Consider the following 14616-nt stretch of genomic DNA (forward strand, 5'->3'; position numbering starts at 1 on the left):
CACAATCCCCTCCGACTGATATCTGTTAATGGGTCATTATAAAATCAAGTGTTGCCAAGTTCATCTAATTTCCAATGAATGTTAATCTGTAGCATGAAGTTACAAACACAATACACCTACACAATTCTGAGAAATGTGGGATTAGAAATTGAGAGTAAAATACTTTTCTCGGATGGAGAAGATGTTTCTATCTGTGAGGGAGTCTGAAATCATGGGCCATAAATAGAAGATAATCACTCATCAAAGAAAACTGTCTTCTCTCAGCAGTGCGGATGCCACCAAAAGGAGTGACGGAGGCAAATAGCATAGATCCACATAATGGGATGCGAGACAAGCACAAGAAGGGTAAAGGAATGAGTGTTAATGTTCACATTAAGTTGAAATAAACAGAGTCGGAGTCCTGATAGTATGGTGAATAAACAGCGTACACCTGTTGGATTGAATGGTCTGTTTCTGTGCTGTAAACTCAATGTCACATTTCCGGAAACATAGCTCAAGTGCTCTCAAATATGCAAGATACACTTCAATTTTCTACTGACTGTTTGTGAGTTCTGCCAGTCAGTAACTGAGCCACAGAGTTTAGCAGGATACAATGTTCAATGCATTAAGCTGTGGCGATAATGCTGCTGTAATCTTGTTTTTAAGCATTTGATGGGAGTGAGTAAAAGGAAATAACTCAACCAAGTTATTCTGATACGAAGCCATAGCTGTGAAACTTGAGGAGCTGATTAGCAATGTCAAAACCTTGAATGCAGCACCGATAAGGTGTAATTATTGTACAACCCTAGTTGCCCTTAGAGTTTTCAGAATCAACCATAAGGTGTGGGACTGGAAACAAATGTAGGGCAGACTGACCAGCAGTGGCTCCCGTAAGTACATATTAGTGGATATTGCAGTTTATAATAAATCAGGCAACTTTCATGGCCATTCTTCTCATACGAACCCACTATTAAGCTACCTCACTGAATCCATGTGTATAACAGGCCATGGTGGAACTGGAACTTGAGGTTGCTAGTCAAATGCAAAGTTTCTGGACGTCTGGTGTGCGCGGATCTCGCCCAGGGCTTGGATGGAGGAGAGATTGTGGAAGCCATATCAAGAAAACAGCACCTTATGTGTAAGCTCTGGGTGCTACTTTGCTTGAAAGTGCTTTCTTAGACACAGTTCCTACATTACAACAGTGATTACACTTCAAAACTATTAAATGGCTGTAAAGTGCTTTGCAGGCATGAACGGTGCAATAAATGAGAGTTCCTTCCTTTTACCAAAGATAGAAATATGACATTTACTTACTTCCATTGTTTCTCTTGAGAAAGATGTGCAGTCCAAAGATGTGCAGGTTAGATGGATTGGCGTTTAGTGTTCAAGGGTTGGGTGGGATTTCAGGGATAGGGTGAGAAGTTGGCCTTAGGTAGGGTGCTCTTTCAGGACGTCGGTGCAGACTGGATGGGCCGATTGGCCTCCTTCTGCACTGCAGGGATTCTATGAAGCATTTTTCTGTGAGCAGACATATTTTCACCATTAATTTATATTGTACTCGAGGAAGCGGTCCCTTTTCCAAACTATTTCCTCTGTGCTGCTGCATTGTTTCTTAGATAGAAAGACAATCTGTGGGTTTCTTTTTAATCCTGTGCTTGTTTGTTTGGCAACTCCACTGGTCACTCAAAACATACACAGGAACATGCATAGAAACTAGAAGCACTATTAGGCCATTCAGCCATTCCACTGCAATGTATTTGGTGGAACTTCACATAGATATGATCAATGGAAATCATAAAATCATAGAATTTACAGTGCAGGAGGCCATTCGGCCCATCGAAAGAGAGCCTGCACCGGCCCTTGGAAAGAGAACCCTATTTAAACCTACGCCTCCACCCTATCCCCGTAACCCCAATTAATCTTTTGGGCATAATGGGCAATCCACCTAACCTGCACATCTTTGAACTGAGAGAGGAAACCGGAGCACCCAGAGGAAACCCACGCAGACACAGGGAGAAAGCGCAAACTCCACACAGACAGTCACCCAGGCCGGAATTGAACCCGGGTCCCTGGAACTGTGAGGCAGCAGTGCTAACCACTCTGCCACCATGCCGCCCTCTTGCCAACACAAATTAACGCACGTAGTTGTTCATGCTGGAACGTCCCACGTACCCTGAAACAGGGTTAACGTCACCAATGACATGACCGGCGCAAGATCAGGAGTCAAATTGTTTGTGTAATTACCGTGGATGCACACTTTCCGCAAATGCTCCTGTCCTTAATTTCAGCTGCTCCACTTCCGTCCTTAACTTGCCGATTTCATTTGCCAGCCGCTCCTGTGTGGGTCAGACACATGCACATTAGATATTGCTGTGAGGAAACCTGCAAAGAAAAAACACCAAACACCAAGACAAGTATTTACTGAGGCACTGCAACCAAAGATCCCCTTGTGCCGTGAGGATGGCCAGAATTTTTCAAATCATCTAACTTCTGAAAACTTTGATTAATGAGAATTTGGGATTCATAAAAATGACAAACAAATCTACAAAAGCTGATTTAATCTTTGTAATGGTTCATGTCAAAACTTTGACGACAAACAAAATTAGTTTGTGTCCAAGTGATGTTGACTGTTTTTATAATCCCAATGTTAACTGTTTAAAGGATGGATTGCGTGTGATAATAAACCCCTTTTACCTGCACGGAGAAATGATGGCGTGCCCCCCTACTCTGAGAAAGCAGGCACACTGTTCAGGGGAGAGCAGTGATTCATGCTCAGTTGGCATCAGTGCAGATGCTCTTATGAAAATGCAGGTACCAATTTTAATCCTTGATGCCCAGTGTTCTCTCAGTGGATTAATATTCATATGCAAAACAGTTAGCTATCAAATTTAAAAAAAAAACTTTTTCTTGAGAGCTCTCTGCTTTAAATGTATCTGCACTATTGTGCAGGGAGAGTAGAGAAATTAGACAACATTAGTGGTAATGATATGGTTTATCAAAAGTGACTTTCAACAGGCTGTCACTGGCAAAGCCAAGAAACAAAATAGAGATTGTGGAAACAAGGCCATATTGATCAACGAAAATGGAGAGGTGAAAGATAGAGGCACCAGTGGTGCCCACGTACCATTTACAACTTGGCAGCTCAAACAAGGTTTAAATGGCAGAGCTTGTGGATAAAAAAACATACTCAGTGTGACCTCCTGCAACATTTCAATCAGGACAACTCTCAGTGAATTCAGGAGATTCACTGGCCATTCAGTAGGTGCAAGAATGAAACAGCAGGGGAGAACACATTAATGTGCAGAAATGGGTGTTTTCCTTGAAACGATTTATTTAGCTAAGTTTTACTTGTGCGTTGATTCAGATTATCAGTGTTTGCACTCATTGTGTTGTCAGGGTCAGTACTGCTAATACAAGCCTGTTGTTTTCTCTGTGCAATCGAGTGGCAATAATTAAAAACTAATCTGTAACTAAAAAAAGCAAAAGCACCTCAAGGCTGTGAGTATGCACTTGCTATGCCAGTTGAAGAAAGGTTAATGGCTTATAAAACCTGGCCATGTATTTAAATTCTTTGTCTGAATACGGAATCAGCAAGCATTCAGGACAAGAGTTTTAGCACTTTGTGGGGAAAAAAAAGTATAAATTGTTTTGAAAGTCATATTATTTTATCCAATCTAATTTGATTACAAGGAGAATTACTTTACATTGAAAGTACAGCAACAAATCGTAACTGTTAATAAACAGCTTCAGGGGGTAGTATCAATTTATACTGTCGAACCAGTTTCAGGAGCTGAGAGTGTTGTGCATAGATCTGGTTTACATTGACCGTAGGCAAGCATAGCTATTCTATGATTGTTAACTTTTGCTAAGGGTTAGTTAACAGTTCCCTTTCTTTCGATCTCCTCTCCTTCAAATCTGCTGTCAACACCTATCCTAACTTCCCCCTTCTCTCCAAAGTCCTTGACTAGGCCGTTTCCTCACATTATTCATGTCCATCTTGGGACACCATGTTTGAAATATTTACATCAGGTTTACACCCCTACCATCGTACTGAAACGGCTTATGTGAAAGTGACAAATGACAACCTATGTGATTGTGACAAAAGTAAAGTATTCCTCAGTCTCCTCCTTGACCTGCTTGCAGCCTCTGACACAGTTGACCACATCCTCCTCCTCCAATGTCCCCCCCATCAACGTCCATTGGGGTGGACTGCACTCACCTGATTTGTTCTTTTTTTTTATTCGTTCATGGAATGTGGGCATCGCTGGTTTGGCCAGCATTTGTCGCCCATCCCGGAGGGCGTTTATTTCAGAGTCAACCACAGTGCTGTAGATCTGGAGTCACATGTAGGCCAGGCCAGGTAAGGATAAGATATTTCCTTCCCTGAAGGACATTAGTGAACCAGATGCATTTTTACAATTGACAATGGTTTCATGATCACCTTTACACTTTTTAATTCCAGATTATGTTACTGAATTCAAATTTCACCATCTGCCATGGTGGGATTCAAACCCGGGTCCCCATGGCATGGCTCTGTGTCTCTAGATTACTAATCCAGCGACAATACCACTACGTCACTAATCGTAGCCAAAGTAGCACTTGCAACAGCTTCTCTTCCCACTTCCACACTGTAACCTCAGGTCTCGCACAAGGGCCTATTCTTGGCCATATACTATTTCTCAGCCACATGCGGCCCTTCAGTGGCATAATCCAATAGCACAACATCACTTTCCAGGTGTACATTGACGACACCCAATTTAACTTCACTACCATCTCACTTGGCTCTGCTGTTATCAATTTTCCAGAGTGAGCAGAAATTTCCTCCAACCAAATATTGGGAAGGTTGAGCTATTGCCTTCGGTCTCCACTACTGTTCCATCAGTTTCCCTAATAAGTATCTGACACTAAATCACATTGTTCTCATCCTTGGTGTCATATCTGACCATGAGATGATCTTCCAACCACACATCCCATAATCACCACGGTCTCCTGTATCCAATCTATAAAATCATACTACTCCACCTTGCTTTAGCTCATGTATTATTGCAACCTTCATCCAGGCATTTAATTATTTATAGACTTGATTATTCCAATGCATTCCTCGCCAATCTCCCACATTCTACCCTGGGAAACTAGAGACTAAATGGTAATGCCCACGTCCTAAGTCAAAGAAAATCCCAGTCGCCCATTACCCCTTTAGCTCCTGATTAAGGAGTGACCCAAACGATGTTAACAGTGTTATCTAAAGACAAGCTGTTGGCATTTGTGCAGCCACTTTGGTGCTCAGCATTTGTGGCCTATATTGGTGGCAGTCAAAGGGAGCAAAATAAATCACTTCACCGAGTTCCTCAGGTGTGTATGTCACCTTGTTAATAGTACCACGCTATCCTAATAAAGCAAACAGAGAATAAAATATATTGAAAACAAAATGCAAGTACTGTCATGTCCTGACTGCCCAAAGAGTCATTGCGATCTGCACCTTGTCCTGATGATATTCCTCGAGTTGTTTTCTCGTACTTTCCACTTCTTGTATTAGTGTGTTCTGGAAGGGGAAAAAAGGAGTAAAATAATTTAAGAGGTGGCAGTTTGCCGAAAACAGTTATTTTAGACTATTTGTATTGTATATCTAACTGGAGTCTAAGCACATTGTGTAAGCAGCTGTGTAAGCAGCTATGTACCCTGGAGTACTGGGCAGTGCGATCAGTTCATTGACATAGAAACATCGAAGTATATATTTCAATCAATCACAACTGTTCTAACCTTTAACCTCAGTAATGGGAAATTCCTAATATAGGATGCTCCTGGAAAGCAAAGATAATCCACTGTCACCTCCAACAACAAAATATGAGGATCGTCTTTGTCACTAAGATCAAGATCACCCTAACAGCTGCCTGTGCCATATTTCCTCCATTCCTCTTGCCCATCATTTCAAACCTTCCTCAAAGTTCCCTGCCTAAGCCTCAAATCCACAATGCTTTTGAGTTACTTTAGCACTTGAGCGCACCTTGTCCATGAGACTCAACAGAGGCTTAAGAAAGTTTTTGTCTGATATCCATTGCTGGCTAAACCATATCTCCCAAGTTAAATATTGGGAACACAAACTATCTTCTTCCATCACTGCTGCCAAATCAGCACCCTCGCCACCCATCGTACTCCCCTCCTGGCTCACTGCCTTGGGGTGAAGCAGACTGTTTGCAATGCGAGCAACTTACTTGACACTAACAGTGTTGCTGGCCCCATATTGTCTACTTCATAAAGATTGCCAAAAATGCTCTGGATGCTGGAAATACTGGCAGCATCTGTGGAAAGAGAGAAAAGGATAATGTTTGGAGTCGAATATGACTTCTTCAGAACTACAGCAATGAAGAATCATATTCAAATTCAAACATTTACTATTTCTCTCTCCACAGATGCGGCCGGACCTGCTGAGTTTTTCCAGCACTTTCATAAAGGTTGCCGACATTACCCCCTTATTGGATCCATAGTTGTCCCTGCCTCTGACTAATTCCTGCCAAATCCTCCTCCAACCATGCCTTTGTTACTTCCAGACTCGACTATTCCAATACTGGCCTCCCATAAACTCCACTTTCCATAAACGTTAGATACTCCAAATCCCAGCTGTTCGTATCCTTGGTCTCATCCATTCACACATCACTTTTGTGCTAAAACAGACATTATCTCCTGGTCCTTCAACACCTCAAATTTAAATTCCTCATGTTTAGTTCTATTCATTACCTCATCCTTCCTGATATTTGAATGTTCTCTAGCCCTACAACTCTTTGAGAACTCTGTTCTTCCAAACCTGGCCTCTCGTGCATCCTGAAATCCTTTTTACTCTACCAATGATAGCCATCACGTTGGGTGTCTAGTTCTGAAATTCCCAGACTGAGGCCCTCCACTTTTCTCGCTCCCTCATTCAGACCCTCTTTATAACCTAGCTCTTCAACCAACCCTCTGGTCATATGTTCTAATAATGCTTTTGCTGGCTCCTTGATTTTTGCTTCGTGGAAAGTGTCTTAGGATATTTTTCGCTGTTAAACGTCCATGTGCATGTGTGCACTGAGCAATCATAGTGGAGAAGCAGCCTCAAAGATTGAAGGGTAGGACCAAAGATAAGTCTCAGTCAATCGTAAATTTGACAAGACATTTATGAAGAATACATGCAATGTCAATCAATCACACTTTGTTCTTGCAGTTCACTTTTCCATTAACAAACTACGGCGATTTCCCATGGCTTTGCAGTCAAGGAAACTTCATTTGGGTTGAGTAGTGTTATAATATAGGGTTAATGGAAGCAAGGTGACAAAGTGAGATGTGGATGGAAATAACAGGGGAGAGGAAAGGGAAAGGGGAAGAGATGTGGAATGGAAGTTAAGTAAGAAGGGAAAAGAAGGGGTGACTCAAGAGGAAGAGAGTAAGGGAAAGTGGATAGAAATAGAGAATGAGGGGCAAATGAAGGAATCATTCAGGAAGGGGATTTCATATTAGCAGAAGTAAGGGGACAGCTATTTATGCGGGATTGGAAAGAAATAATGCAGCTGGAACATGCAGTCAAGTGAGAAGGTGGTTACTGTAAAGAGGAGTGAGTGAGTGGAGGTGGGGTGGGACTGGTAACTGCAGAGTGCACAGTGTGCAGCATGGGGAGTCACAGCCAGTGGATGGTTTGAAAGAGAAAATTCAACCGGCAAGAGATTGAAGGGCAAAGACTTCAAATTTCATTCATTGGATGAATGGGGGATGGGAAGCAAGAGTTTTTCCCCTCAGGGAGAGGAGGAACTGGGCCCAGACCCTGCTGAATGGGTTAGAGGTGGCAGGGAAGGGTAGGGATTTAAGAGCCAAAAGTTTGGTTGGATTTGATTATTTTCATTCATGAAATGTTAAAGACCAAAATATTACTATTTAGTTGGAGCTAAAATCTGAAATTTCTGTTTATGGGGGAGAAGTGGGAAAAAATGTAACATATCCATCCATATCTTTGCTCTGTGGGAACTGTGACTGAGGTTAAATTATCCTTCCAGCATGCTGCATGTTCCTGTATCTTTTCAATTAAGGGAATGAAAGGGGGGAGGGGGAAAGAATTAGAATTAGAGCTAAAATCTTGCCCAATGTAGGTGGAGGAGCTCGGAGATCTTCCTGAGTAACATTGGCTTGCTTTGGTCGTCACTGTGTTACACTAGGTTCAGACCCACACAAATTGTTCTGACGGGCATCATTCTGCTGACAGCACCACCTGTAGCTGCAATATTTCAAAAGCTGGAGAAGGCTCTGTTTCTAGTTGATAGCATAGCAGTCCTTCGAGAACCAACAATTATTTGATTACAAAACAGGATTACCGTTTACTAAACTTGCCATCAGGTTACATTTAATGAGATAAAACAGCACATACTTTACTTTGTTGTCTGAATGTTACACTGTGGTCAATTTCTTAAAATGGCTCATTCCTGCTATGGCTGATGGGATGTAGTTAAAGTCCATGCTATTTAGGGGTGGGCCAAATACAAGCTGTGTGAAAACGGCTGTACAATTCAGCACCTAACACCCTCTCCACCAGTCTCAATTTAAAGATGATCATAAATCAGGGATGAAAGCAGTTTGGGTTTTCTATATTAGTGCCTGGTACCATATTATGTGCTTACTATTTAAACCCTGCTTTGGTGTTTCATGGACCCATTCCATTTCTTGTATCAGGAGCACCGGAAGCTAAGGGAGAGGGGGCGATGAAAGGTTATCATAGGTAGGCAGGAATGTGGGGTTGAGGTTACAAGCGGATCAACAATGATCTCACTGAATGGTAGAGCAGGTTCGAGGGGCCGAGTGGCCTACTCCCGCTGCTAATTTGTATTTTCGCATGTACTGGTGCACTTTTTCTTTCTTGGAATTTTTTAGCGAGGCAACAAAATGAGTGGATATAATTTGCTTGAGAATCAAATGGCGCTAAACCAATAGAATTAACAGGAGATTAGCAGTTGGATCGTGGGCTGGTGCGATAAAAAAGGAAACATGACAGTCGGTGATGGGAAAGATAGGTGTGACCATCAGAGATATATCATTATTCATAATGTATTTGGTTGACAGCACCTCTGTTAACATAAATTTGCTAATGATACCAACTCCATCGCCCGGGTGATAAGGTGAACAACATTCTGAGAAATCTGGGTTAATAAAACACATGGGACATAGAATGGTGATAGCCTTTAACTTTAAATACAAGCTAATAAAATCTGGAATGGGAAGCATTCAACAGTCTGGGTCCAGGACAGCTGATATCATCCATTTATCCTCTTCTTTAAAAATCCACCAAGTTCCTTCTTGCACCATTCCAAAAAAATGAACAATCGATATCTTTATAACCTTCTATCCTCCTTCTCAGCAGTAATCAACCCAGCTCCCCTCTCAGAACCGATCACTAACCTTGAAATACTCACTGCCACTTAGAGTCTGAAAAGATTTGGTTTTTTTTTGCCAAGCCTACAATCTTGCTCAAAGCTCACAAATTTTGGACTTGTTCTCTCATCTGAGATATGCCGGTCGTGTAAATAGCCTGCACTTTAATCCCGCTTTATCTTTCATTGTTTTGAAAACCCGTTTCACCTCTACCCTTCTTTTTCCTTCTTTTCTGAACTATGCAATTCAATCCTATATGAGGCAAGGGGACTCACAACTGCAGTTCATACTCTAGGACAGATCTCACCATTGATCAATACTGTAAAAATGATAGTTATTCTGCTTTGTAATCTGATTGGGACTAGATTATTTATGCTACAAAGGGTATTCAAGAGATCGTCCCTATTATCTGAAATACATGCCTTCCAATGTAAGTTAAACAAGTCTGACTTTTTCTTGAAGAGTTGGCTGTCATTAGACTCGGATTTCAACATTGGAATGCCATTGTGATTTTGGAATTGGCATGCATTTGCAGTACCGTAATATGACCACTAGATGCCATGTGTCACTAATGCTGCTGGATCTGGAAGTGATATGCTTAAGCAACTGATGAAGAGTGTTTCTGACTTAATCATGGCAACTGGTGCCTGTCAAATAAAATATCTAAGCTTCCATCACAAACCTTTTCAATCTGGCTTCATGATATAGATTCACAGGGGCATTCCCCAAGCTAGACAAAATTGTGTTCCTGGTGTTGTGGATGACACCATTGCAAACTGTATGTTACTACTCAATGTCTATGATACTTTTACACCAGAGCATGTCAGACTTTGAGCGCTGCCCTTGGCCACGCAAAATGTTGTTTGCCACTGATATAGAGCTGGGGAAACAGGGTTCAGAATTCAAGCACAGGGCAGCGCGGTGGCCCATTGGTTAGCACTGCCGCCTACGGCGCTGAGGACCGGGTTCGATCCCGGCCCCGGGTCACTGCCTGTGTGGAGTCTGCATTTTCTCCGCGTGTCTGGTGGGTTTCACCCCCACAACCCAAAGATGTGCAGAGTAGGTGGATTGGCTACACTAAGTTGCTCCTTAATTAGAAAAAAAATAATTGGATACTCTAAATTTATTTAAAAAAAGAATTCAAACACAATTCATTGCAGACTGAACATCAATCAATCCATCAAATCTTGATGATTCTGCTTCCAGCAAATGTGCTCCATACAATGTTTAATATCAAATCCATGGGGTAAATAATTCATTGTTGTTTTCCTTGTATATGTTTTTCCACTGCTAAAATAGTATTATTTGTATGTCAGTGCAGGATGCTCACTTCCAAACTGTCATCACCCCAATGGAGATAAAAATTGCTCCTTGCATTGTGATCAACGCAAGGGATGTAACGAGCTTGAAGTGGTGATTTTTAAAAAATGTATATTTACATTGCCGTTGATGCTCAACTTTGAAAATACAGGTCTCCTTGCCAACCGCATTTATTTCAGATTCTGACAATAGAACAATGTTTCATTCATCAGTCCCTCCCAACCCTCCAACACTGGGCCAATTCAGCACCATCTCCACCTACTTTCTCTTCAAGGGCAGCCATTCGCTCCTTCAGGTGGAGCTGGAGCCTTTCATTTGATTCTGACAGCAGTCGATCCACCGTGTCTGACAGACGTTTGTTGTGCTCTTCGTTCATTTTTTCCCGCTGCCGAGCCTGCGGTCAAGATTAGAGGCGTGGTTAAATACAAGCCAAACCAACCCAAGAAACAATACTTAAATTTTCTTTGAAGCCAACTCTCCCCTGAGAACTCACATGGTTTTCACGACAGCCTGGCTGGTTAACTCGTTTGGTTATCAACTCTAGCAGAAGCTCATAAATTCAACTTCACAATTTATCATTACCTACCAGCTTTGGGCTGCTGGTCCAATACTATAACGACAATGCTGCTGTATCCTTGACAAACACCATAATCGCAATAAAATCGTAGCAAAGTCAGGTGTAGCTTTTTTAGTGCAATCTTAACCCAGAGAATAAGAAGAAATGCTGTTTTAGCAAAATTTAAAAAGTCTTTCCAGTCTTGTGGTAAGACAGTGGCGTAGTGTTATTCTCACTGCACTACTAATCCAAAGGCCCAGGTTAATGATCTTCGGACAGGAGGTTCACAAGGAGGCCATTTGGCCCATCAAGTCTGCACCAATCCTTTGAAAGAGCGCCCTACCTAGGCCCATTCCCCTAACCCCATAACCTAACCTGCACATCCTTGGACATTAAGGGGCAATTTATCATGGCCAATCCAGGTAACCCGCACACTGTGGGATGAAACCGGAGGAAACCCATATCATCGAGATTATCCAAATGGCTCAAAGGTCTGTGAAGTAGATACACCCAGAGGAATAAACCAGCAGTGGAGCATGGATTGTTTGTACCAAAGTTGTACCAAAGTTGTTTCGCTTTTAAAATGAAAAGCACTGGTTCCAACACCTAATTTCACTTTTGAATAATGATACATTCAATAGTCTACTCACAAAGTGATTTTGAGAGAAACCCTAGCGTGTGACAGTCTGTTGTTGAAGTTAACTGAGAATGACCTATTGCCTCAGTCTCCCTCGTAATGGTTTACTGTTGAAATGCCTTGACAATAACCTATTGCTCAGTCTCTCTGTTAACTTAATTATAAACAATTTCCTGAGCAAACAAGATTGCGAATAGGTCAAAAGCAGAACACTGCAGATACTGGAAATTTGAAGTAAAAACAGAAAATTCTGACAATGCTCAGCCAGTGAGACAGAATCTGTGGAGGAGGTCATGCTATGTCAGGTCCTAGAAATAGTGTAAGCATTCGTGGTCGTCTTCCAAGATCATATAGACACTGGAACAGTTCCTACAGATTGGAGGATAGCTAATGTAACCCCACTATTTAAAAAGGGAGGGGGAGAGAAACAGGGAATTATAGACCAGTCCGCCTGATGTCAGGAGTGGGAAAATATCTAGAGTCCGAAAGAAAAGATTTAAGAGCAGAACATTTAGAAAATAGCGGCAGGATCGGACAGAATCAGCATGGATTTACAAAAGGGAAATTATGTTTGACAAATCTACTGGAATTCTTCGAGAATGTAACTCGTAGAGTTGAGAGGGGGAACGGGTTCATGTGGTTTATTTGGACTTTCTTTCAGAAGGCTTTTGAGAAAGTCCCACACAAGTGTTTAGCGCGTAAAATTAAAGCACGTAGGATTGGGGGTAATATTGATATGGATAGAAAACTGGTTGGCTGTCAGGAAGCAAAGAATAGGAATAAACAGGTCCTTTTCAGAATGGCATGCAATGACTTGTGGGATACCTTAGAGATCAGTGCTGTCCGGGACCCCAGCTATTCACAATATATATTAATTATTTAGATGAGGGAACTAAATGCAATATTGCCAAATTTGCAGATGACACAAATCTGGGTGGAAGGGTAAGCCGTGAGGAGGATGCAGAGATGCCTCAGTGATTTGGACAAGCTGACTGAGTGGACAAATGCAATATAATGTGGATAAATGTGAGGTTATGCATTTTGGTATCAAAAACAGGAAGGCAGATCTGAATGGCGATAAATTGAGAGAGTGAAATGTGCAACGAGACCTGGGCGACCTGGGTGTCCTCGTAGACCAATCGCTGAAGCGAATCATGTAGGTGCAGCTGACGTTGAAGAAGGCAAATGTTATGGTGGTCTTCAAAGCGAGAGTATTCGAGAAAAGGAATAGCGATGCCTTGATGCAATTATACAGGGCCTTGATGAGTCCACAGTTGAAATATTGTGTGCATTTTGGTCTCTTTAACTGAGGTAGGATGTTCTTGCCACAGAGGGAGAGTAGCAAAGGTTAACCAGACTTATTCCTGGGATGGCGGATCGGATTATGAGGCGGGGAATGAGTCAGTTAGGATTATATTCTTGTGGAATTCAGAAGAATTAGGGGGAATCTCATAGAAACCTATAAAAATTCTAACAGGACTAGACAGGGTAGGTGCAGGGAGAATATTCCCGATGGTGTGGACGTCCAGAATCTGGCTCACAGTCTGAAGATCTGGGGTAGATCATTTAGAACTGAGATGAGGAAAAATTGCTTCACCCAGTGAGTGGTGGGCCTGTAGAATTCGCTACCACAGAAAGTAGTTGAAGCCAAAACGTTGTATGTTTTCAAGAAGAAGTTTGTTATAGCTCTCGGGGGTAAAGGGATCAAAGGATATGGGGGAGCAGGCTATTGACTTGGATGACCAGACATGATCATAATAAATAGCGGAACAGGCTCAAGTAGCTGAATGGCCTACTCCTGCCCCTATTTTCTATGTAAGTAGAGTGAAACTCAGTCAGCAATCTCAGTGATTTGTTTTTTTATATATCTCAAACGTATCAAATTTGTATTTTACAGGTCATGTTAACAATTATGTGAGATAGTGAGTAACATGGTGAGTACGATCAAATTCTCAACTGCAGTTTGGGACTGGAATCCTATTTCTCCAAGATATCTGGCCCACAATTGGCATAACAGCAGATAGATTGTAAAATGCTGTTACTCCCTTGACAAGCTCACTTTATCCATACCACTGTTCTACCCAATTGAAAAGCAATCCAAAAAATATGCTTCAATTGTGGAACTTCATGAATCGTAAAGTTACATCATAAAAACTAGCCATTCAGGCCATCGGGTTTGCTCCAGTGATTTTCTCCACATGACCTAGGCTAACCCAAATGCTTGCTCACATTCCATTTCATTCAATTTTCCTCTTCCAGCATGTACTTGCCTTTTAATGGAAATTAAGAATTCTGATTTAACAGCAGCAACGGAGAATTTCATGTTCTAACTTCCCTCTAAACAACTTCTTTTTCTAACCTGTCTTTTAATTATTTTCCCGGCCATCTTGAATTTGTACACTTTCAATACCAGTTAGCTAACTCGTGGTAACTCTATGAAGTTCAAATTTACTCTTCACCATCTTCCTCACATTACCCCTATTTTTTCTCAGCTCAAGAGAAAACAAGTCCCTTCTCCAGTCTTGATAATGGTGGCTCCTATTTCTGACAGCGTCAGAGTGAATCCACATTTTGTCTTTTACATTGCTTTTCTAACCTTTCGGAGAGTCTTCACAATACTATATCTTCACCCTGAGGTCTTGTACACATTCAGCATTACCCCTGACTGTGCTTTATGCCTCTGCAAACAAAACTAAGAATTCCATCAGCCCTTTTGTGACCTTATTGCCTTGCACTGCTG

The 14616-nt window shown here is 41.7% G+C and overlaps 1 protein-coding gene across 7 annotated transcripts in view; it reads right to left on the reverse strand.

Moving 5' to 3' along the window:
* The window catches only part of ppfia4 (PTPRF interacting protein alpha 4), a 791036-nt gene that overhangs the window by 98862 nt on the left and 677558 nt on the right, over positions 1–14616 (reverse strand). For all 7 annotated transcript variants that reach the window (XM_072480454.1, XM_072480451.1, XM_072480452.1 and 4 more), the window contains exons 10-12: positions 10946–11077; positions 5459–5521; positions 2224–2315 (exon numbers count right to left, since the gene is read on the reverse strand). In XM_072480454.1, coding sequence (XP_072336555.1) covers positions 2224–2315; positions 5459–5521; positions 10946–11077 — 287 coding nt within the window. The remainder of the gene's footprint in view (positions 1–2223; positions 2316–5458; positions 5522–10945; positions 11078–14616) is intronic.

Source organism: Scyliorhinus torazame, chromosome 17, assembly GCF_047496885.1.
Source record: "Scyliorhinus torazame isolate Kashiwa2021f chromosome 17, sScyTor2.1, whole genome shotgun sequence".
Taxonomy (NCBI): Eukaryota; Metazoa; Chordata; class Chondrichthyes; order Carcharhiniformes; family Scyliorhinidae; genus Scyliorhinus; species Scyliorhinus torazame.